Source organism: Emys orbicularis, chromosome 3 (genome assembly GCF_028017835.1).
Source record: "Emys orbicularis isolate rEmyOrb1 chromosome 3, rEmyOrb1.hap1, whole genome shotgun sequence".
NCBI lineage: Eukaryota > Metazoa > Chordata > Testudines > Emydidae > Emys > Emys orbicularis.
The window spans coordinates 133,211,466-133,234,992 of record NC_088685.1 but is presented as its reverse complement, the minus strand read 5'-3'; the positions used below and the strand labels follow the sequence as shown (position 1 = coordinate 133,234,992).

General features: G+C 43.1%; 1 protein-coding gene across 1 annotated transcript in view; it reads right to left on the bottom strand.

Moving 5' to 3' along the window:
• PGBD5 (piggyBac transposable element derived 5) overlaps positions 1 to 23,527 on the bottom strand; it is an 82,929-nt gene that overhangs the window by 8,397 nt on the left and 51,005 nt on the right. The window contains exons 5-6 of the mRNA XM_065402147.1: positions 10,617 to 10,797; positions 3,582 to 3,779 (exon numbers count right to left, since the gene is read on the bottom strand). Coding sequence (XP_065258219.1) covers positions 3,582 to 3,779; positions 10,617 to 10,797 — 379 coding nt within the window. The remainder of the gene's footprint in view (positions 1 to 3,581; positions 3,780 to 10,616; positions 10,798 to 23,527) is intronic.

Below are 23,527 nucleotides of genomic sequence, written 5' to 3'. Positions count from 1 at the left end.
CCAAAATCTTCAACTGGTGTAAATTGCTGAAGTCAGTTTGTTTTATAATAAATTATTCGGCTTTCCTCCAGACTTTCAGGTTCTGGCCCTTTTATGAGTTAAATGTTTCAGAGAACTAATTTAACTTAACCAGCCAGGGCTGCTCCTCCCCACAGTACCCTCTGGGCCCAGAGCTGTGCAGGGAAGAGCCTATTTTGGGGGCACTAGTACCCAGGCAGTGACTATTTCCTCCTCTGACCACTCCCATTTGTGTAGCATTTGGGAAAGAAGGGAAGACACTGCAAAGAGGGAGCCAGCCAAAGACTCAAGCCAGCAGGAGAAGCTGTTAAAAGGAGCTTCACAGTGAGTGCTGGATTGATGATACTAGCGGGCTACTTCCACAGTTTTGACGCTGGTCGTTCTCTGCCCTGCACTGATTGGTTGTTTGCCCCAACCCCTCCTGCCCCCTCCCATCATCTGGTGGTCACCTCAGCCTCACTCCATTTTGCCTTCCACGTTCCTCAATTTCATCTCCCCTGCCCCTTCCCTCCCCCTCCAATGACTCCTCTCTTCACCTATCTATCTGTTTAGTTAACTCCCAAAATACCTAAACCCCACCCAAAGTTACACCCATAATCACCACCTCTCCCCACACAAAAATTGTGGCACTAACATGCCATTTGCACCCCATCACTCTGTTTTGTGTTCTATCCCTTTCCCCCACCATTCGTCCGTCTGGTCTATTTAGGTTGTATGTTCTCCAGAGCTGGGACTGTTTAGTACTGACTGTGCACTACCTAGCACACTGGAGCCCCAAGGCATGACCATAATACAGACAGTAAATTTTTAAACTTCTCCCATTAAACTACTTATTTAAGGAAACAGAATTTTGTTTTTTTCTTAATGTGGAGACAACACATCTGATAGCAGAATACGCAAATTACTTATTTGTGCAGTACTGTAAACAAAAGGCTTTCAGTCTTGAGCAATCATGAGCATGTATTATGACAAACTGGTCCAAAACTTTCATAAGTCACACGCTACATCTAAAAATGGGATTCATAGATTGGTTTTGAGAAGAGCACTTCTCTGCCATGCCTCTCCCCAGACTTGAGTGGGGTTTGTAGTCAGGACACAGGTGAGATTCCCTTTCTCTGTTTTTATTTTATGTAAAATAAGTAACTAGGTCATTACTTGTTGCCTCCACCTTTGCTGAAATCCTCATCCATGCCTCAACTTGCTCTTGTCCTCACTATAGCAACTTCCTTCTCAAGTCCCCCTGGGTGCAGTAAGCTGCTGCCCACTTTTATACGCAAAAAGCTGTGACAACATGGCTCCATTCTCAAACTATTCCACTGGCCCCCACTCATCTCAGGCTCCAGTTCAAAACTCCCTTCCATTTGCTTATTCCAGTCTACATCACTGACGTCTCTCCCCCTCCTTCCTTCCCCACTCAATCCATGTGCTCAACATTGGCTTTACTACAGTCTCACCACAGTGTGTGTGAAAGACTTCTCTTCTGTGCCCCGGACATTGGAAAGAGACTTCTTGGGCCAGAGCCTTAGTTGGCATAAACTGGCATCGCTACATTCACTTCAACGGAGAGATTCCAATTTACACCACCTGGCAATCTGGCCCTCTACCAGTCTCACTAAATCTCCCTGCTTTCTCAAATCTCAACTGAAGCCTTTATCTTTTCTCCCTAGCCTATATCTCACATAGTAGCAGATTAAGAGAAAACAATTTGTTTAATGTTCTTTATCAAGAATCCCTGTGAAGCATGTTAGTAAACATGTACTTCAAAGATTTTGCATACCATACAGGCTAAACTTTGTAAACCATTATCCTGTTCTGTAAATGGAACTACATGAGTTTATACCAGCTGAGGTTCTGGCCTCATCTACGTACCAGTGTGTGACTACGCTGAGATGTGTGCAGATTTTCAAATTTGTTCTGTTTCTGCTCTGCTTCTGTTAAAGGGACATTCAACCAGTTTGTTTTGTTTGTAAAGCTTAATAGTCACCACCACCTTTACAAACAAATAGATTTTTCTTTTCTGAAACTTGTTTTTAGTAATTGTAGCCAAAGAAAGCAGCTTTGTGCTAGTGCATGAGAACCAGGTGACGCTCATTGACTTGACTTTGGTTTAATTACTCCAGTTGCATTGTCCAAACTTGCTAACATGCAAAAAGCAAACAACATAATGACCATAAATTAGCTTGTTGAACTTAATTCAATTTAAAATTTAAGGTCTTATTAGAAAGGCTCTAATTCTGTACTGCTGGTGTCTGATTCTGCAAACATATAGTAACTTTATTTAATTCCATGGGTTTCAATCGACCTACTCATATGTAACTTCTTTCTCATGTGTTTTTAGAATCAGGCCCTATGACACCAACCCTTTCAAGTTATCTGCTTCTCTTTTTAGTTAAATCAATGTTCTCTTGTGAGCTATAATAGCATTCCAAGTAGTGTCCAGTTCCCTAGCTCATCGTATAAAGGTTAGGATGTGTGGTGAGTTCTGATAAATGACCCCCCAATTCCCGTGAGATTTAGTCATATGTGTGGCTATGCAACACTTCACTTCTAAGACTGGCACCTGAATACCTTAAATTCTGTACACGTTTTTGAGAATGTGGTTTAAGCACCAAGTTACCTTTGTAAGCAGTAGCACCTTAAATTTGTAAATACGTAACAGTCTTTCAACTATAATTTGATTTTTGTATTTTACTCACTTTGGACAATAGAACTACAAGAGATTTTAAATGGACAAACTACTCTTTAAAAATGTCCTTTCATGTTGGGTTTTGTAAATATTTTTTTCAAAACTTACATTATGCCTAAAAATCTTTGAGTCCCTTAAAAAAAAAAAAAAAAAAAAAAAAAAAAAAAAAACCCTCTCATAGTAAGATCAATTTCAGCTGAGTCTTTAAGAAACTATTCACAATCTAAACTACTCCCAAATATATTTTTGGCTGTTCTGGTTTTCTTTTCAGCAGCTGCACAATCAGTTTAGTATGCAATGGGAAGGCTCTTGCCAAAAGCCATTTGTATGTGATGAATGGGTTTTAAATCCATAGGAGAAACTAATTGTAGAATCTGGTCAAAGAGTTTTATACTCAGTATGGTTCTTATTGGTCCAAAATATTTTATGCATTTAGGAGTTCCTCTTTACAAAGACTTATCATGCAATTATCTCATGAGACACCTTGTTACATATAGGATTTTAACCTCCATTACAACTCTCTGCACCACCACAGGTCAGCTGGGATATGTATAACACCAAAAAGGAACAGCTCTCTACTGTGCCAGCTAAAAGAGTAACTATTAGCTGGTAGCATTAGTAAGCTTTTTTAACCTTTATGCACAGAAGACATCCGTTGCAGAAAGAACACTTTTAGCCACTGCTAATGTAGATTAACTAGTACCTTATGGACAAGAGCAAACACAATGGAAATTATCATTAATGCTACGGTTTATCTAGGATAATTATCAAGCTTCTTGTCTGGGGTTATCCAACTTCCTAAGTGTCCTATCGTGTCTTGTCACCTATTTTGAAAAACATGGTCACAGTACAGGTAGCGATACTGCTGACTGCTCACCTTGTTGAACTGGAGAATAGGCATTAGTGAGAAAACGAAAATGCCCTTTGTTATACCAGCAGATCAGGGACATGTTTCCCTTCATCTTTATTCTGTACTGCCCTCTGGACTGAGGAGCATCTGGGTTATGCAGCATTGATGGAGGTAGGCCTGTGCAGTCACTTTTCCTGGAACTCAGCAATCCGCAGCAATAAATCTCTGCACATGAAAGAGAATAAATTCCCATCAGCAAACCATCCTATAGGTTTAGGCATAAATGACAGTGGGGCTGTCTGACCTATTTGACCGGAGGAAGAACTGGTCCTAAAACTAAGCCAGTAGATACATAGGTTGGCCAATGGCCGAGGATTTCCCTGTGGTATCCAGGACCACTCTTTCTTTTCAGGCTCCAGGAAGAAATGCATTCAATACACAAGTCCAGAGAGCCAGTTCTCCAGGTGACTTAATATGATAAACAGGTATAATATAGGCTGAGTAGCTGAACTTCCCAACAATGAAATCTATTAGGTTGTGAAATTTACTCCCAGGGAGGAGGCCACATTGCTTTGGGCATTTAGCATTAGACTCGACAAAGTAGTGGAGGATGTACTCTCTTCCATGTTTAACTACACTGATAAATTGGAAAAAAGGCTTTGGCCTCCTTAAATTGTCTGAAATGACCCCCATGGTGCTTTTGGTGCTAGCAGATGACAACTCAGCCTACAATTTCCTCGCAGTACAATCTTATCAACGCTCATCAATTCTACCCTCCTTCAACCATGACAAACGGACCAATGAGTAAATTCATGTTGTGAAACCCAGACACGTCTCACTCTAGCAATCACAGCCATGTCAGAATAACCAAATCATTTAACACACATTAATAATGACAGTGCCCGGCTTGTGTTGAGTATGTGTATGTGATAAGAAAAATATTAGATTGTTAAAACTTCCATTCATCTGATTAATTTAAAGAGCATATAGTAATAGAATTTCTTGCTATCAGAAGAGAGATACTCTGCATAGGAAATTTAGTCAAAGAAATCCCCAAATCAAACAGCTGATCAACTGGATTAAAGGATCAAATCCAGTTTTGGCCAAGAGTCAAATCTTTCAGTATTGAGATACTCTATACTGCGAAGCAATGTCCTCGTCCTGATGTGAGCTTTACAAAATCCAGGAAATCTTAAATCCAAATCTCCTCACCAACCGTCTAGGCTTTGTTTTGACTATACGAAGGGAATCAGAGCGCACACATCTGTGTGTATATTATACTTAGACTGATCCACTTAAGTTTGTGTATTCCACTTAAACTACAGCAGCCCAAAGCTGCTATTTCAGGTAAAACAAAATAGGTCTGTCAACTGAGAACACTGACCTAAATTTTAGAGTCTAAAATCTACTTTATTGAACTATCATCCTTCAGCAAATAAAGAATATTAAAAATCAAACCACTTGATCAAGGGGGAATAGAGGCTGTTACATACTATGCGGCTCTTCTGCCTTTGTCCTTCTGGTATTCTGTACGCTCTTTGGCGCGGGAACAGTCTTTTGTGGGGGGGGTTCTGTTTGTACAGCACCTAGTGCAGTGGGGTCCTGGTCCTTCACTAGAGCTCCTAGGTGCTATGGTAATACAAAATAATCAATAGTGCTCATGAACTGATCCAAAGAGCAGCAAACAATTGGCAACTGGTTCTTGAGATTTCCCGAACAGTGCTCTATAAAACCAGAAAAAAACCACAGGCTGGGAGACCACAGAACTATAACTTAAAAAAAAAAAAAAAAAAAAAAATTACAGCTGCATTACATTTTTACATAAAAATATAATTGTTCCTGTTGCCCCAGCAGTAAGACTGAAGCAGTGGCTCTTCAATTAGAAGACATGAGCTTTTTAAATGTCAGAATGGAAAACCAACACATCAATGTAGCTATTTGATTTTAGGGGAGGAGCTGTCTAATGGATCCTGTGTGATCTGCCAATTCTGATCTCAACCACTGGAATTTCAAATCGTAGAAATGGCTGGAAGGGATTTGACAAGAGATATCTCTGCACTGAGGTGGGACAAGTATACATATAATATGTGCTAAAAACCCTCTTGCTACCACCATCTCTGAAACTTTCTTTAACAAGTCTGTGACCACCTACCATTTTAGTTGTCACTATGTGCCATTGAGAACGTCACTGCAGCAGCAGGATTAGAACTCTGATCCTCCTGCTCCAAAAGCACAATCCCTTAACCTAGAGAAGAATTTCCTTTAGCTGTTAGCAATATAGGGTCTATGACTCACTGAAAGGCCATTTTAATTCTCTTCAGCAGAGGGCAGTAGTACACAGCCATTCTAGCCAGTACATTACTGTTTTTAGGATTGCTGAGGTAATTAAGTGCAGCCTTTTCTTAAGCTCATGTAAGCTTGCAAAAGACTCAAGCAGCTGTTTCGCTCTTTTCACAAGATAATAGGAACCATCTTGCACATCTCTCAGGAAAAAATAATGCACCTCCTTACATAACACAAAGTGGTGACAAATATGATAGCTGCAGATTTAGTATCACCACTTGCAGAGGATGGCAAATGTAATTTGTGGAGGTTTTTAAAAGTTGTAATTTAAAACAACTAGTTACTATGGCAATAGCAGCAATAAAAATTAAGCCCATCTGGCACAATGGTGTGGTCCAAATTTAATTAAATGCTTAGCATGTTTTATTACAGCCCAGAAGAAAATGAAGTTTTACAGAATTCAAAAGAAGTCTGATTGACTGGGCCCCAGTCCTGCTCTCGTAAGTAGGGCCCTACCAATTTCACAGCCGTGAAAAACGTGACCCAGATTGTGAAATAAGCCTTTCCCTGTGAAATCTGACCTCCCCCTTGCTGCAAGTCCCTGCCAGGCTGGGGAGGGACAGGACTTGTCCTTCCCCTGCAGGGCTGCTGTGGGGGGAGAAATGGGGCAGATCAGACTCACCACCTTTTGGGTTGGGACCTCCACGGTTACAACACTGTGAAATTTCAGACGTAAACAGCTGAAAATCTTTTGATCAATTAAAAAACTCTCTAGCTGTCAAATTCATCAAAATGAACTGTGAATTTGGTAGTCACATGGTAACATTCTTGCTTCAGAGGGAAATGTAAGAGGGCTTCATCAGGCGTGCTGGAACAATTTTTATAGTGGGGTGCTGAGAGCCACTGAATCCAACTGTAAACCCTGTATATGATGAAAACCACTTCAAGCCAGGGAGTGCGGCAACACCCTCAGCACCCCTAGTTCCAGCACCTATGGGCTTCACTCATACAGGGCCCATTCCAACTATCATTTCTATTTCAAACTAAAAAAGCAGCCCACAAATCTGTGCTTAGGTACGGCATCTCAACCAGTTCAGTGGTTCAGTTCACAAACAGCAGTATCTAAACTTCTGGTGAGATTCAAGCTCACTCATGGACAGGCTCTCATAAAATTTCTGGCATCTCTACTTCTAGTCACATCTGAAACTCCTCACAGAATAGCATTTCCTGTGCCATTTCAATGCCTGGTTCCTGTTCTACTTGGAAACCAGAAACTTATATAACTATCTTTATGACCATGGAGCATAAAGTAGGCTTACATCGAGTTTGGTTTTAGAAACAGTCAGAGAGGACGTTCTTATTTTTCAGAAGAAGCCCATGGTCCAAACCTAATGAGTTCTTTGGAATTGAGTGCTGCAGACATCCTTTTATATTCACAGAAACACTTTGTGGTGATATAATTAAGGTTATTACTAATTTCAGAACAGTACTATTGTAGTTATGAAACAGAGACAGGGGAGGTAATTTTCTAGTGAAGTCTCCACAAAAGCCTTGACCAAAGTTTTCCAAAAGTGAACAGTGATTTTATTTATTGGTGCCTACACTTTTGGATTCCAATGGAAGGGAATCCTAAAGGCTCTGACTTTCAGAGGACAGGTGACCAGCACTTTCAGAAAAATCAGGCCCTGTCAAGATGTCAGTTCAGGCACCCAACTACTAAGGCACCTAATAACTAGTTTGTTTGGGGGGTTTTTGGTTAAAAAGTCTTGATTCAAATCTTTCCCCACTGCCCATGTTAAAGATTCACAGAAAGCATTGCAAAGATGGATGAATAGAAATTCCTTTGACTCAAATTTTTGTGATTTTTTTTTTTTTCTCCACCTCTCAGTGGATAGCTCAGTGGTTTGAGCATTGGCTTGATAAACCAGGGTTAAGAGTTCAATCCTTGAGGGGGCCACTTAGGGATCTGGGGCAAAATCAGTACTTGGTCCTGCTAGTGAAGGCAGGGGGGTGGACTTGATGACCTTTCAGGTCCCTTCCAGTTCTATGAGATAGGTATATCTCCATATATTATTATTTTATTATTCATTCAGCTCTAGCCCAGGCACTATAATTTCTCTAGAACAACAAAAGTTAATCCAATATGTTAGGAATGTGTCTTAATTTTGCACGGTTGCTCTCATCCTCTATAGCGAAGCAGGTTCCTCAGGTTCTCTCGGGACACTCTCATTCTTAGTTGCATTTTTATCCTTGTGTGGCTTTAATTCCCCCAACTAAGCATTACTCCTGGCTAACAGAGCACTGATCAACCTGATGCCACTGTTCGGCCTGAATGCATGAAATTGGGACACACCAGGAAAATTGTTTTCTATGGGGGATGCTAGGCCTTCCACTAGCAAATCTCTGCTCTGCTCCAAATTTCACAGCTAACGCTGCGGGATCACAGCAAGTGCTGACTATAGTACCCTGGCTCTGTGGGTAGGGTCAGGATGCACAGTCTCCTCCAGGGCTCTTGATTGACTTCACCACTGTTTTGACATATCAAAGGTCTGATTTCCCTGAGCATCCCATAATCCTTCCAATTCAATATGCCCTGCCAAGCCAGTGAGCTAGCCTTTATCACCCAAAACATAAAAGCCAAACAATCCCATGTCCCTGTTTAACACAGTGTGTCAATGTTCCCACTGCAACCTGCTTTGTAAGGCGTACCCAAGCTACTTACCAAAAAGCTAGTAAATCTGCTCTGAGTCTCCCAAAATTAAATTCCCAATTCGATACCCACTATCATTTCTGCTAGTGAATGGAATGCAGAGGAAGCAGTTGTCATGGATCACAAAATCGCATGGAGCCACATAACAAAACATGAACCAGGAACTGAAAACGCTGCACAGGGTTTTCATTTTTGATCAGATAATGTACCTAACTTTGAATCTCTAGAAGGCATTTAGTGTCAGCTACCTGCTAACAGTTGGTAATTTGAGTTCTCTTCAGTGCAATGCCTGTGAGTAGTTAACTACTGTAGGTAATCAGAGTTACCTGTAAGAAAGAAATACTGTGGTGGTTCAGTAGCCAGGATTCTTTTCTACTGTGATTCCAGAGACACAGTGGAGAATATTATCCCCTTCTTTCTCTTTCACAAATCTGTCAGCATAAAGGATCATTTTCCAAAAGTCACAGTTTTAGGTCTAAGGATCTAGTAACCCCTTATTTCAACTGAAATGGCTTAAGAATTAGACACACTGGAATATTTGGGTTCTCATGCATAATAACTAGACATTTGATCAAATGGCTTTTATAATGCTAGAAATATAATGGCCCTGTGGGCAGCCAGCCATAAAATTTTATGAAAAAATTTCAGAAGGAATATTCTCCAGTCATTAGAGGAAAAACTCCAGTGTAATATAAATATTCTTGACTTGTTGACCATGTGGCCATTATATTTAGAGTATTGAGAGAACCCATAATTACTTCTATATATGTATGAATGTATTTCAAAGTGCTCCTCTGTGGGTGTTTTACAGTGTATGTAAAATAATTTACAACCGAATCCTGCATTGTGCTCCATGATGGCAGACCTGTGTGCACGCACTGAGCTGAGGGCAAGATTGAAGGCATTAGGTAGCTAAAGTATTGTAACCAATCACTGGCATTTTCCTTTTAAGAATGAATCAAAATAATCCAATTATTTCTATATTGTGGGCCAAATTCCATTCTTGAATGTCCCACATGAATGTAGACTTTTGTCAGTGGAAGCCATGCTGAAAACAGAACTTGGCTCCCAAAGATGAACTGCATAGGAGGGGAAAAGAGCTTGTGGCCTCAGTTTGTTTTTATTTGTGTTTTCGGAAAGGTGTGAAGTGTTCATCTACAAAGGAAATTCTTCTTGATGCTAGAAATTCAAATCTATTGTTTACAATGGAAGACCCTGGTGACTGGAGAACTAGTGAAAAAGTTGCATCACTGGAGAAGAATTTAAGCTGACCAGTTCGTGGGAGAGTGGATGTTCAGTAACTGTTTTAAACTCTTTGGGTTTGATTTTCTGAGTGGGAACATCTATGACTACAACTGCACTCAATGGGAGCTGTGAATGCTCATCACATCTGAAATTCAGATCACTTGTACAACACCTATTTAACACCACAGATTAACGCGCACTTGGGTCTAACTCTAGTCTATACCTATGCCTGTATTGCTACATAGGCAAACCCTTCTAGTGTAGGTGCAGCTTATATGGGCAAAAGAGTGCTTTGCTAGCAACTGTCTCTACCATAGGGCTTTTGCATTTAAAAAAAAATTGCTCCCCAAATGACATTATACTGGCAAAAGTTTCTAGGGTAGACCTTGCCTTAGGTAAAGACTCAGCACATTCCCCCTTCCCCCACACCCTTTTCACAAGTAAGAACTCCCACACATATAGAAGACCCCCAAGAAGTCCTCCAGAGAAAAACCCAGGAATAACCAGAGTCTAAATTCCTAAGGTAAAAGAGAAAAAAATCAGAGCACTCCTATTTCTTCCCCCCACCCCTTTTTAAAATAGCCTTCTTTCTACATGATGAAGACTCAAAGGAAAGCTCATGCTCAGTTTTTAAATAACCTCTGCAGGTCCCCTTGTAATGAACAGACTAAGTTACCCTTAGGATTTCTCTGGCTTGGCTGCTCATGGCTATGCGAGGAGATAAAGCCTCAATCAAAAACACTTCGGGTTATTTGCTGACTTCTGGCAGCAGGATATTCATAAGCCTTTCGGCATGAATGGTCAGTGGATCAGCTGTCACAAACCTTGCTTCTCAAACTCTTCAAAAAGGTTCAGGCTGGTAATGCTAGGGCCAGTGAAGATGATGTAGTTTTTTCCTGATGCATTCTGACAAAGGCTCTTGGCCACCATACTGTGGAGTTGGGGCTTGTTCTTCAAAGCATCCAGTCCGTCAGCACCGCCTCCTTCTTTTAGATGGACATATATCTTAATGAGCAAGTAGAAACAAGAAGACAAGTCAATGTGGTTAGAACGGATCAGGCAGGAGCCACGCAGTTGCCAAACCCCTTGCTCAGGTTTCACTGGAGATGCGCTGAAAAATTAAGGCAGTAGATACCTGTTTCAGATTTAACCCCTAATACACCTTTTATGACTGGTGCCTTTAAATGACTTTGGAATAGCTGGGGCAGGTTTGGAATTTTCTGCTGGGGCAGCTATTGGGAAATACAGATCTGTGCCTAAGATTAAGGCCTGCTTGAGGTTGCTGTTGCTATTGCGTAGCTGGAAAACCATTTGTCAGGTAGTAATAAACCACGACTCCTAAAGAGAACTGTATGTTGTGTGGATCCTACATAGACTTCATTGTTGTCAGTAAAGGCAGAACTTGGGACCTTCTGCTCTGAAAACACAGGCCTCTACCAGATGACCAGAAGGACTCTGTCTGCTAGCTTTACTGTAATAGAGTTCAGCTGTATATTCTCTTGCAGCAGACACTAAAGGGCGACATGACCGTGCTGATGCCAGCATGACACTTTCTCCAGTACAAGCCAGTGGTGTCCTTACACACCAACCACACATTCTACCTGGAATCTTCAGGGATAGCTCTAACTCTCAGCATTTTTGTCCAGATCATGACTTGGAGACCACCCATCAAAACAGATTGAACAAGGGGAAAAGGTGCATTAAACTGGCTTTAACAGTCTTAAGCATCTGGCTCCTTTCTAGCTGACTGCAATCCTTACAGATACTGTATTACTGCCATAGTATCTTAAAAACTAACAGCTACCATTGTCCAGGCAACGTTCCTTCTGTCCTTCATAATATTCGGTCACCATCCACACAAGGCCATTTAAGTGGATATCCAATGGCAGGAATGTCTTTGCCTCTGGTAAAATGAGTTGCTGATGACCTTAGTCCGATTTGCAAGTGCACAGGTATGTATAGCACAACTGGCCTGCTTGTTGAGAGGCGAAGGACTGAAATGGCACAGAGGCCAGACCAGCACCTCACTCTGCAGATGGTCACTCTGGGAACGGGTTATGGCACGTTCGTTGGGCACTAGAGGAAAGCGCACCTCTTTTCATTGTAGAAATAGAGGACTTCAGTTTTCATTTATTTTATTCATACTACTAGAAAGCAGCTCTTCCAGTGGCTTAGCTGCTCATATAAACATTTGAATTGTATACATCTAGGCTAAAATCCCAGACACAAATAATTTAGCAATCTTGACCCAGAAGATACAAATCACCTCTGTCTCATCTGCCCACCCTATTTCTCAATCCACTCACTTTCCCCCAAGCCCCCAAAATAAATGACATGGAAGGCAGGCTGTAAACCTCAACAACTTTGGGTTCTGATGGACCAAAGGAAGGAGTGACTTCCAGAGCTGAAGATCCTTTGCCAAAAATACCCTGCCACCAGCTCCTCCTCCTCCCCCCAACTTTTAAACCAAGGAGCTGTTAGCTCTCAGTCCTTCACTGATCACAACAGTGGGAGCACCATCTGGGGAAGAGATCTGGGGTCTCAATTTCCAGGAACTACCAATCCAGCATCATCCACCAAAATTCAATTCAATTAAACAATGGGCCTGATCCTCCCCTTGCTCTCAGTCAGCAGACACACATTCGTGTAAAGGAGAGGAGAATCTCTAGCCCTATATTCTGAATCCTAAATATTCTTAATTTTATTTGTTTATGAAGATCTTAAAAAAACAACAACAACAAAAAACAAAAAAAAACCCAAACTCATGAAAAATAAAGTGGTCAAAATTTTCAAAAATGCCTAAGTGACTTGGGAGCCTGAGTCCCATTGACTTTCAGTGAGACTAAAGGTACATCTACACTTCTGGCACTGTGTAGAGTAGACACTGCACAGCCAGCTAGCATGGGTATAAACAGCAGTACTAATGGTAAGGCACATCTTAGGCGAGTAGAGTAGATTAGAGTGCCCTACATGCCTGAACCTGCAGGGTATATACCCTACATGGCTCTCTACATGCCCAACCAGTGCCTCTCAAGTCTACACTGCTATGTACTGTCCCATAGCTCCCCCCTGCTGGAGCCTTTCCCCATAACAGTGAAAGTGTAAGGTGATGCATTTAGGGATGACTAACAAGAATTTTAGTTATAAGTTAGGGACGCATAGGTTGGAAGTGACGGAGGAGGAGAAGGACCTCGGAGTCCTGGTTGATCGCAGGATGACTATGAGTCGGCAATGTGACGTGGCTGTGAAAAAAGCTAATGCGATCTTGGGATGCGTTAGGCGAGGTATTTCTAGTAGGGACAGGGAGGTGCTGCTTCCGTTATACAAGGCGCTGGTGAGACCTCATTTGGAGTACTGTGTGCAGTTCTGGTCTCCTATGTTTAAAAAGGATGAACTCAAACTGGAACGGGTACAGAGAAGGGCCACTAGGATGATCCGAGGAATGGAAAACCTTTCCTATGAAAGGAGACTCGAGGAGCTCGGTTTGTTTAGCCTAACCAAAAGAAGGCTGAGGGGGGATATGATTGCTCTCTTTAAATATATCAAAGGGATTAATACAAAGGAGGGAGAGGAATTATTTCAGCTTAGTAGTAATGTGGACACGAGAACGAATGGATATAAACTGGCCGTGGGGAAGTTTAGGCTTGAAATTAGACGAAGGTTTCTGACCGTCAGAGGGGTGAAATTTTGGAACAGCCTTCCGAGGGAAACGGTGGGGGCGAAGGACCTCTCTGGCTTCAAGATTAGGCTTGATAAGTTTATGGAGGGAATGGTTTGATGGGATAACGTGATTTTAGTCAATTAGGCATTAACGTGCCATCGCGGGTAGAATGAGGGTCCGGCTGTAGAATCTTGCCTGTATGCTCGGGGTTCTGCTGATCGCCATATTTGGGGTCGGGAAGGAATTTTCCTCCAGGGTAGATTGGCAGAGGCCCTGGAGGTTTTTCGCCTTCCTCCGCAGCATAGGGCAGGGGTCGCAGGCTGGAAGATTCTGTTGTGGGTGGGTCAGCTTTTGTGGCCTGCATCATGCGGGAGGTCAGACTAGATGACCATATTGGTCCCTTCTGACCTTAAAGTCTATGAGTCTATGAGTCTACACGCTGCCTCAAATGTAGACATAGCCTTAGACTCCTAAACCACTTAGGTGCTTTCAAAAATTTTACCCGTTTTCATTAGAGCAAACATTGAGACGTTCAAAGTCACTCAGAGGATTTACGTGAACGCTCATTCATTTTTAAACTGGAATTGTGCTTCTAAATCCCCTTGTCAGCTTTGGAAAACTTCATCCAGAGTCTGCAATCATTCAGAAGATGAATCATTCAGAAGATCATTCCCTGCATGTTTGTATGCCCACGGTTTTTAACCTTTCTTCCACAGGTTAGGTTTTCTAAACCTTTTATCATTTTTGTTACTTTCCTCTGGACTGTGTCCAATTTTTCCACACTTTTCTTAGTGTGTGGCACCTAAAACTGGACACAGTACTCCAGCAGAGGCCTCCCCAGTGCCGAATAGAGCAGAAATCACCTCCTGTGTCTTACATACAATACTCCTGTTAATACATCCCAGAATTATATTGGCTTTTTTTTTTTTTGGCAATTGTATCACATTGTTGGCTCATACTAAATTTGTGATCCACTATACCCCCTCCTCTTTTTAAGCAGTACTACTGCCTAGCTAGTTATTCTCCATTTTGTATGTGTGCATTTGATCTTTTCTTCTAAAGTGTAGTACTTTGCACTTATCTTTATTGAATTTCATCTTGTTGATTTCAGACTAATTCTTCAATTTGTCAAGGTGACTTTGAATTCTGATCCTGTCCTCCAAAGTGTTTGCAGCCGCTCCAGGCCTGGTATCCTCTGCAAATTTTACAAGCACATGCTCCACTCCATTGTCCAAGTCATCAATGAAAATATTGAATAGTACTGGACTCAGGACAGACCCCTGTAGGACCCCACTAGATATGTCCTCCTAGTTTGACAGTGAATCAGTGATGACTACTCTTTGAGGATAGTCTTTCAACCAGTTGTGCACCCACTTTATAGTAATTCAATCTAGACCACCTTTCCCTAGTTTGCCTATGAGAACGTTATGTGGGACTGTGTCAAAAACCTTACTAAAATCAAGATCATCACATCTATTGGTTTCCTCCCTATCTGCCACGCCAGTAACCTTGTCAAAAGAAGGAAATTAGGTTGGTTTGGCGTGAGTTGTTTTTTGGCAAATCTATGCTGTCCACTATTCCTTATCCTCTAGGTGCTAACATATTGATCGTTTAACAAATGGTTCCAGTATCTTTCCAGGTATTGAACTTAGGCTGACTGATCTATAATTCCCTCTGTCCTCTTTCTTCCCCTTTTTAAAAACAGGTACAATGTTTGCCTGTCCCCACTCTCCTGGGACCTCACCTGTCCTTCATGAGTTCTCAAAGACAATCGCTAGCAGTTCTGAGATTGCTTCAGCTAGTTCTTTAAGTACCCTAGGATGAATTTCATCAAGCCCTGCCAACTTGAATACATCTAACTTATCTAAATAATCTTCAACCTGTTATTTCCCTATTCTGGCTTCTGTTCCTGCCCCCTTGTTGTTAATATTGTGTCAAGGATCTGGTCACCATTAGTCTTTTTAGTAAAGACTAAAACAAAATAGGCATTGAACACCTCAGCATTCTTGATGTCATTTGTCATCACTTTCCTTTGTCTTTCTTGTGCTCCTAAAGTCTTTAAAAAACTCTTCATATTTAAAAGGAAGCCTAAATATATTCTACTATTCAATATCCTGCTCAATTTGGGTTTTTTTTTTTTTTTTTTAAATACAAGACTAGTCTCCAGGTGAGGGTTGAAGCAGATTAGTCGGAAATATTGTGTTGCCTCTGACAATGCTCTACTTGTTTTGCATATACAGTAGAACCTCAAAGATACAAACACCAGAGTTACAGACTGAAGGGTCAACTGGACACTATGGGGTGTAAGCTATCAGGCAGCAGCAGAGGCCCCCCACCCCCCAAAAAATGCAAATACTGTACAGTGCCTGTATTGCATCTAAAGATAGGCACATCTGGGCTGCCAGTCCCCACCCCCACCCCCTACTCCCACAGTGCGGGGCCTTGGACTCCGTGGGGATCCTGGCTAACAAGTAATCAGCTATTGCTGGAAAGGGAAGATTGATGAGGAGGCTCTACAAAGTCTGTAGTTTGTTAGGTCTCACCCATTAGAAAGTATATTTTTACTATTGTTTGTTTGTAACCATTCCTATCTTTATCCCTTCTATTTGGTATCACTTAACTTATGTCCTTTTGTTAATACACTTGTTTTATTTTAAACCAAGTCAGTGCTGTGTTTGAAGGAAGTGGTGTGTATACCCTAGTTAAGTTAATAAGCTGTAACGTACTGACTCTTTAAAAGAGCAGTAAACTAAATATCTTCTGCGAATGTACAGTGGCAGGGGTTGTGTATTGCAAAGATACAAAGAACAGTTCAGAGGCTGGAGTTCACTGATTGTTACCAGTGTTACCAGGTGAGGTTTGGGCCAGGAAAGCCTTGAGGAGTTTTCTGGGGAGGAAGACAAACTAGTGTGGCAGGGAGCTGACAGTCTAATCACCAGCAAAGCTCACTCTTGCTGAGGCAGAGAGGTAACACAGTGGCTCACAGCTCTGAGTACCCCAGCAGAATGTTACACCCATGCATTCCCATGGGAAACTGACACACAAAGATAATGTAATCTATTATGTTATCTATTTCCAGCAGCAAGTCTAGCCTAAAGCATAGGCACTATTATAGAGACAGTGGAAGTGATATTTCTCAGGTCTCTGGAAAATTCATTTTACTGTGTGAAATTTTTCAGTAGCTATGGATCAGTTGCCATTGCAATTCACCGGTGCTGTTTTCCATAGCACAGTCTGCTGCAGAGTCCAACAGCCATTTCCATCTTGCGGAGCACCCACCAGCTGCTAAGTGTCTATTTCTGAGGCTATTGTGGCCCCAGCTGCTGGAAGGGAGAAGGAGCTTTCTCTAGTCTTCCTCCTCCCTTCTCCCACCAGAGTCTCCTGACTATGTTTGGGGAGTGGGTAGGCGCCGCTTCTTTTCCTTTCTCCCAGTCTCTGCTACTTAGAGCTCTTCATGAGGGAAGAGGATATAGTGTCTGCCTTAATAAGCAGGAGCAGAGTAAACCTGGCGTGACTTTTCTCAGTGAAACTGCTGCCCATGTGGTTGAGAACAGCGTCAGTAAAACCAAGAACCACATTACTTTCACTTTGCTGCTGCTCAGGAAAACCATGAGCAGCAGCAGAGACACTGAAACTCGGTGTAGGCTCAGGAAGAGAGCACTGCCTTGGTTCATATTTTGAAGGCTATTTTCCCAGCCCTGAGCTAGAAACAATTAAAATTTAAATTCTGCAGAAATTGCCTGGGAAAACTTCCCTCCCACTTGACAGTGGTGAGTGGATTATTTTTTAAACCCTGGCTTAATTAACATTTGGAATACATTTTGAGATCCTCAGTTGAAGATGCTATAGAACTTTATGCAGTGTTGTTAATGACCAAGGCTAATTGAAACTGAGAACCTTTGGGGAGACTATGGAAAAAAGTTGCTGGAGCATTCTCTGATTGAAAATGCACACAAATGAAACTGCCCAACTTCATGGACTCTCTTTCTGAACTAAGACTGAGCTTGAGAATATATTTAATGAGACTACTTGCTTTTGTGCATTCTAACTGCCCGTTGTTTAAAAAAATGATGCTAACAAGGCATTGCTAAAAAAAAAATCTAACAAACCTCTAAACAGAATTTAAATAGGATGGAAAACTAACTTTTTTTTTAGCTGCATGATTAACAAATGGACAGATAGTTAACGCTCCTGTAACTTGGACCTTGAAATATAAAAATTCACCCCATGTTTTCTTTTTCCTCCCTCTTTCAAAATAGATCTGGTAAATCAATTATAGCTTAATGAGAGAAGCTTGTTCTTTGATATTTTTGTGTGATAGTGAAGTGATAAATTCTTCAATACACCTTCCCAGTTTCCCTTAATACTGATTTTTTTTTTTTTTTTTTAAGGGCACTGGAAATAGTTTCTGGTTTTTCATATTATGAAGTTTGAGCCAATTCTATAGGCCAGAGTTGGAATCGGGACTGGACAGCAGCATTTAACACAACCTCTTATACTGTAGAAAAATCCCACCTACAACTAATGTGAGATGCTATAAGAATTAAAGAAATACCAAGACGGGGGAGGCAACAGGATCTAGTGGGTGAGGCACTGGACAGGGGAAGGGGCAGTAGCATAGCTAGCGGGGTGCAGGGGAAGCAGCTGCTTCCCCTCACCCCTTTTCCCAAAAGTGGCGCCTGCCGGGCCAGCGCCGGGAGCAGCACTGCCAGAGGAGACATATGGGGGGGGGGGGAGCGGCAGGCATGGCCGAAGGAGAGAGGGGGCCGGCTCCTCGGCCATTGTGCCCCACGCGGCCCCAACATCGCTGCAGGCGCACCCACCTCCTGCGGCGGCTCAGGGCTCGGTGGCCAAGCGCTCCCCGCCCGGAGCCGGGGCTGGGATCCACCCGCGGTGCGGGGCCGGGATCGGCGGGGGACAGGCAGCGGCGGCACAGGACAGAACGTGAGCGGCGGGGGTCCGGTGCCTTGCACTGGGGGGTCCCCTCTGGATGAGGGGCTCCCCAGGCCCGCAGGGCAGGGGTGCAGGCCATGCTGTCTGGACGGGGGGCCGCGGCACAGGAGCCTGGAGCCCTGGGTGGGGGGTGGGTATGGGACCCCATGGGTGGGGCTGGGCGGCGCAGATTGGCGGGGGACACCTGCAGAGCAGGCTGGGCAGGAGAGACTCTCCCGGGACTGCGGGGGGACGGGGGTAGCTGCACCCCCGGGAAGCCCACAGGAGTCCTGAGCCGGGCCCGGGGTTAATCTGGGGGGCGTGGCCAGGGGAGGAGCCAAGGGGGAGCACCTTTTTTCTGTTTGCTCCCCCTACACTTAGACCCTGGCTACGCCACTGGGAAGGGGTGTATGTTAGTAGACCTGGGTTCTAGTTGCAACTCTGCTATTGACCTGCTGCATGACTTTAGGCAAGTCACTTCACCTCTGTGCTTGTTTTTTGTCTTGTATACTTAGGATAAGAGACAGTTCTTGCCCTGAAAAGCTTACAATCTAACACACTGGAGCACTCCAATACAAATAGTTAATAGTAATAATGAGTTTCCTTTCTACATTACTAACCTATCTGGGTTGGAGGATTCTGGACTAGAGGTAAACAATTCTTTTTCTTACTCTCAATCTTTGATGTTTTCTCAGACTCATTTTTCCCATGATAAGCAGTTAAAAATGGGAGCTTAAATGCAGAACCAACACAAGGGACTAAATGACTTAATATATCTGGAACCAGTGAAATTTCAGATGGCCATTAATTAAAATGAAACACACAGTTTTGCCAGTGAACATTCTGCCAGTGAGTGAAATGAAATGGGAAACCAACGAAGTCTGAAAAAAAAAAACAGATGTCTCATGGCAAACTCAGGGAACAGATTTAATCCCATAGAACTTGAGTGCATATGCACTCAGAATAGACTATTAATCAGCATATTGTGGAATAGCATAGCCCTTGGATGCCAGAGCAATATGCTGATCTAGTTCAAAAATCAACACCCCCTTCCCCTGCCACCTCCAAAAAAACCCCAACCACATTCTGGAAATGCTGGGCTCACCTGATGAGAGGTGATTGGAAAACATGTTACAGTTTGAGAGGCATTTCACATAGGGGCAAGAGAATGGGAATTCAGTCACCTGACTGGCAGCAGGGGCTTGTCTACATTTGAAATGCTACAAGAGCACAGCTTCAGACGTCCACATGGAAGCACTACAGTGGCCTGCTACCTACGCTGAGGGGAGGGGTTCTCCCTTGGGCTAGGTAATCTACCTCCCCAAGAGGCAGGAGCTAGGTCGATGGAAGAATTCCTCCATGGATTTTTCACACCCCTGAGTGATGTAGCTGGTCAACAACTTTTTCCATGTAGACCAGGCCTCAGAAATTCTCAGGCAAATATGTTTGGCTGAGAAAACAATGCAGACTGTTAAAAGGCTACTGGGGAAAGGAAGACAGATGAGCTGCCACCACTACAGCTTTAGGGTCTTGGAATAGACATTAGCACTATAGGCCAATAAGGCTCCCCAGCACTTGTGGTAAATCATTCATGCAAAGGATACACAGGGTCTCACTAGAAGTTGGGGAGCAAAAATATCCAGCCAGGACAAAGCTACATTATGACAGATCTGTAAAGTTCCCTAGAAACTAAATATAAGTGAATCTGTTGATATACAAAGCTCTGATGGGAAATGTAAAGCTATTGTGAACAGCACACTGCAAATATTCCACGTTTGTACAGAACTGAAACATCCCAGAGTACAATTCTCAGATGAAATATGACACCTGAAAAGAGCAAGGGAAGAAGTAATGAAGGGGAGACAAGATTGTGGCTTTCATGGGCTGCTCACTAGCTCCCAGTAACCCCCCCGGCGAGAGTGCATAGCAGGACTCTACATGTGCATACGGAAGCCTGGCTCAGCAATAGCTTCTACAAGAGACACTGCAAATGTCAACAGCGGCTGTTTCCCAAGTCTATCCCTGCTCCCTTCACACACAAGTCACGGTCCCCCGAACATGTGCTGGTTGTATGGAAAGGTTTCAGGGGAGGGGGAAGGAGTATGGTGACCCTGGGGAGGCAGCATGATCCAGTGAATAAAACACAAGCCTGGGAATAAGGAGACCTGGCTTCTGGCCCTCATCCTGCCTCTGACTCTCTGTATGATCTTGAGTGAGCCATTTAAACTTCAGTGCCTCAGTTTCCCCATCTGTAAAATGGGGATAATAACATTTGTCTTCATTGGTAAAGCACTTAGAGATCTACAGAAAAAGTACTATATGAGAGCTAAATGTTACTTATTAATAACTTTTCCCCCTCCCCTCCTTAAGTAGTTACTGGCCAAGTTCAGCTGGCATTTGTACTTGGTCATCCCCTTTGAGACATCTAGCAAAAGGAAGTGTCCTAGCACAACAAAAAGTTTCAACAGCTCTGTTTTGAATTCTTTGGTAGCTGGGCTGTAACTAGGGTGGGGTGAGCAGAGCAGCTGCCCAGGGTACAGAGCATCCGGGGGTGCAAAAATGGGGCAGCACACAGGATCAGAGGCCCGGGGTGTCAGCCAGAGCCCAGGGTGCTCAGGGCCCCCCTCCCTGCTGGATCGTGGAGCAGGTTCCCCAGCACTAAGACCCTGGCAGGGTGCTGACTGCCAGCTTGGCTCCTACTGAGCATGCTCATTGCTCAGTAACATCTGGTCAAACTGCTGCCCTTGCTGGGAATTAAAAAAGTTAAAGGGGGGGAATGGGCAGGGTCTGACCGGGGGTGGAAACTGACTGGGTGGGGTGGGGTGTCAAACGGCAGGAGGCAGGGACAGGAGAGGGGCTGAGGAGCAAAATTTGGGGTAGGAGTCAGGGGTCAGCCCAGGGTTGAGGTACTGCCAGATAGTGGCAGAGGGGGGTAACAGTTACCCTGATGGGATGAGCCACCTGCCCCGTTGGAAAAAAAGGGGGCGGGGGGACAGAATGGTTTTCATGCTTAGGAGGAAGTGTTCGGAGAAGAAAAATTAAGAAGTCCTGGGTTGCTTGTGATTTACAGCTAGTGGAAGCCACAGGAGAAACAAAGAAATAAACATTGCACAAGTAAAACATGCCTTTTTAGTCACTAGTCAGTAGGGATAAAACACATCCTGCTCTCTGCTTTAGGAGTGTTTTCCTGTTACTGTGACCTACCCTTACTTGTTGCTTCCCCCGCCTGAGCCAATCCTTATTACAGAGCAGAATAAGGAGCCTCCCTCTGATCCATCGTTATAATGCTCCAGTATCTGGCCAGCAAGGTGCACTCAGACATCAGGGAACTGGCACCTTCACAGCACCATGGCCCCAGATGCCAAACACAACTTGGCTTTTCTTTTAAAAGGTCTCTAATTTTGGGCTAGGGACAATTTTCAGTTGTATCCAGACAGACAATAATACAGGCCATTTACTGCACTGGTTGCAGATCTGGATTGGGGCTGCTGGTGAGATATACACTGGCAAAGCAGCACGTCTACTGTGACCTGTGCTTGTAGCATTCTGGGCTGTGACCCAGCAGTCTGTTCCTGGCACCCTTTATGGACTGGGGCCTTCACCTCAGCGATATGTCCATCCAGCCACTGTAACCATGACATTGGCACGCTCATGCTGAAGCACAGCATAATCTGATTTCACAATCACCATAGCCATATATGTTCCTCTGTCTCCACGCTTAGGTGTGAGGAGGATACTATAGGGATGTTAAAGGATTGTGTGAAAAGTAATGTGGCAACTAAAAGTATCAGACAGTAACTTTTATTGTCTACATACTGTATTGATATGCAAAAATAAATGAGTTATCATTTCTCTAATATTCTAACTCCTTATCTAAAAACCCCCACAAGGGGTGCAAATATGCTTGCGCCACTCGCCCAGGGTGCTAAAATGCCTAGTTACAGCTCTGTTGGTTTCAGAGTAGCAGCCGTGTTAGTCTGTGTCCGCAAAAAGAACAGGAGTACTTGTGGCACCTTAGAGACTAACAAATTTATTAGAGCATAAGCTTTCGTGGGCTACAACCCACTTCTTCGGATGCATATAGAGTGAAACATAAATTGAGGAGATATATATACACACATACAGAGAGCATGAACAGGTGGGAGTTGTCTTACCAACTCTGAGAGGCCAATTAAGTAAGAGAAAAAAAAACTTTTGAAGTGATAATCAAGATAGCTCAGTACAGACAGTTTGATAAGAAGCAAGTGTGAAAATACTTACAAGGGGAGATAGATTCAATGTTTGTAATGGCTCAGCCATTCCCAGTCCTTATTTAATCCTGAGTTGATTGTGTCTAGTTTGCATATCAATTCCAGCTCAGCAGTCTCTCGTTGGAGTCTGTTTTTGAAGTTTTTCTGTTTTAAGATAGCCACCCGCAGGTCTGTCATAGAATGGCCAGACAGGTTAAAGTGTTCTCCCACTGGTTTTTGAGTATTATGATTCTGTTGGGTAGTTCCAACAGTCTGCAGTGAGCAGATGGGGGTGTAGTTAGCACTATTAAGTGACCTATTAATCACTTACATTTACACAGATCTGTTAAGTAAAGCATCCCAGAGTGTTGGCGAGGGAGAAATCAAGAGAGAGTGAAATCAAAAGGCACATCTAGGGTTTTGATTTAAACAGTGTCAGCAAATGCTCTCAAAAAGAAGAAAACTCTTCCACCACAGGACTGTAGCCAGAAAACTGCACTTAAAGTATTGAAGTCTTGACTTGAAAAGCATCTCAATAATAAATACATAGGGAAATATATTGGAAAGACAGCCTGCTGGGTCAGCTTGTAGGACAGACAGCAGGCCCAAGTTCAAACCCAACCTCGGTGTTACTTCTGTAAATTTGGCATTCCCTAGAGAAGGCAAATCCAATCTGCAATGCCTGTAATAGTGCTGCTAATAATTCACACTTCAAGTGCTTTCCACCTGCGCTCTCCATGCACTTTACAAACATTCATTTATCTGCAGCAACTGTGAGGGAAAAGTCAACAATGTAAGAAACTAACTAGTGTGTGCACACACCAATCTGAACTACGTATCTCGGTGTCAGCAGCCGTGTACTGCTGATAGATTCTCCTTCAGTTTTAGGAGCAGAAGAACCTGCACTGTAGGG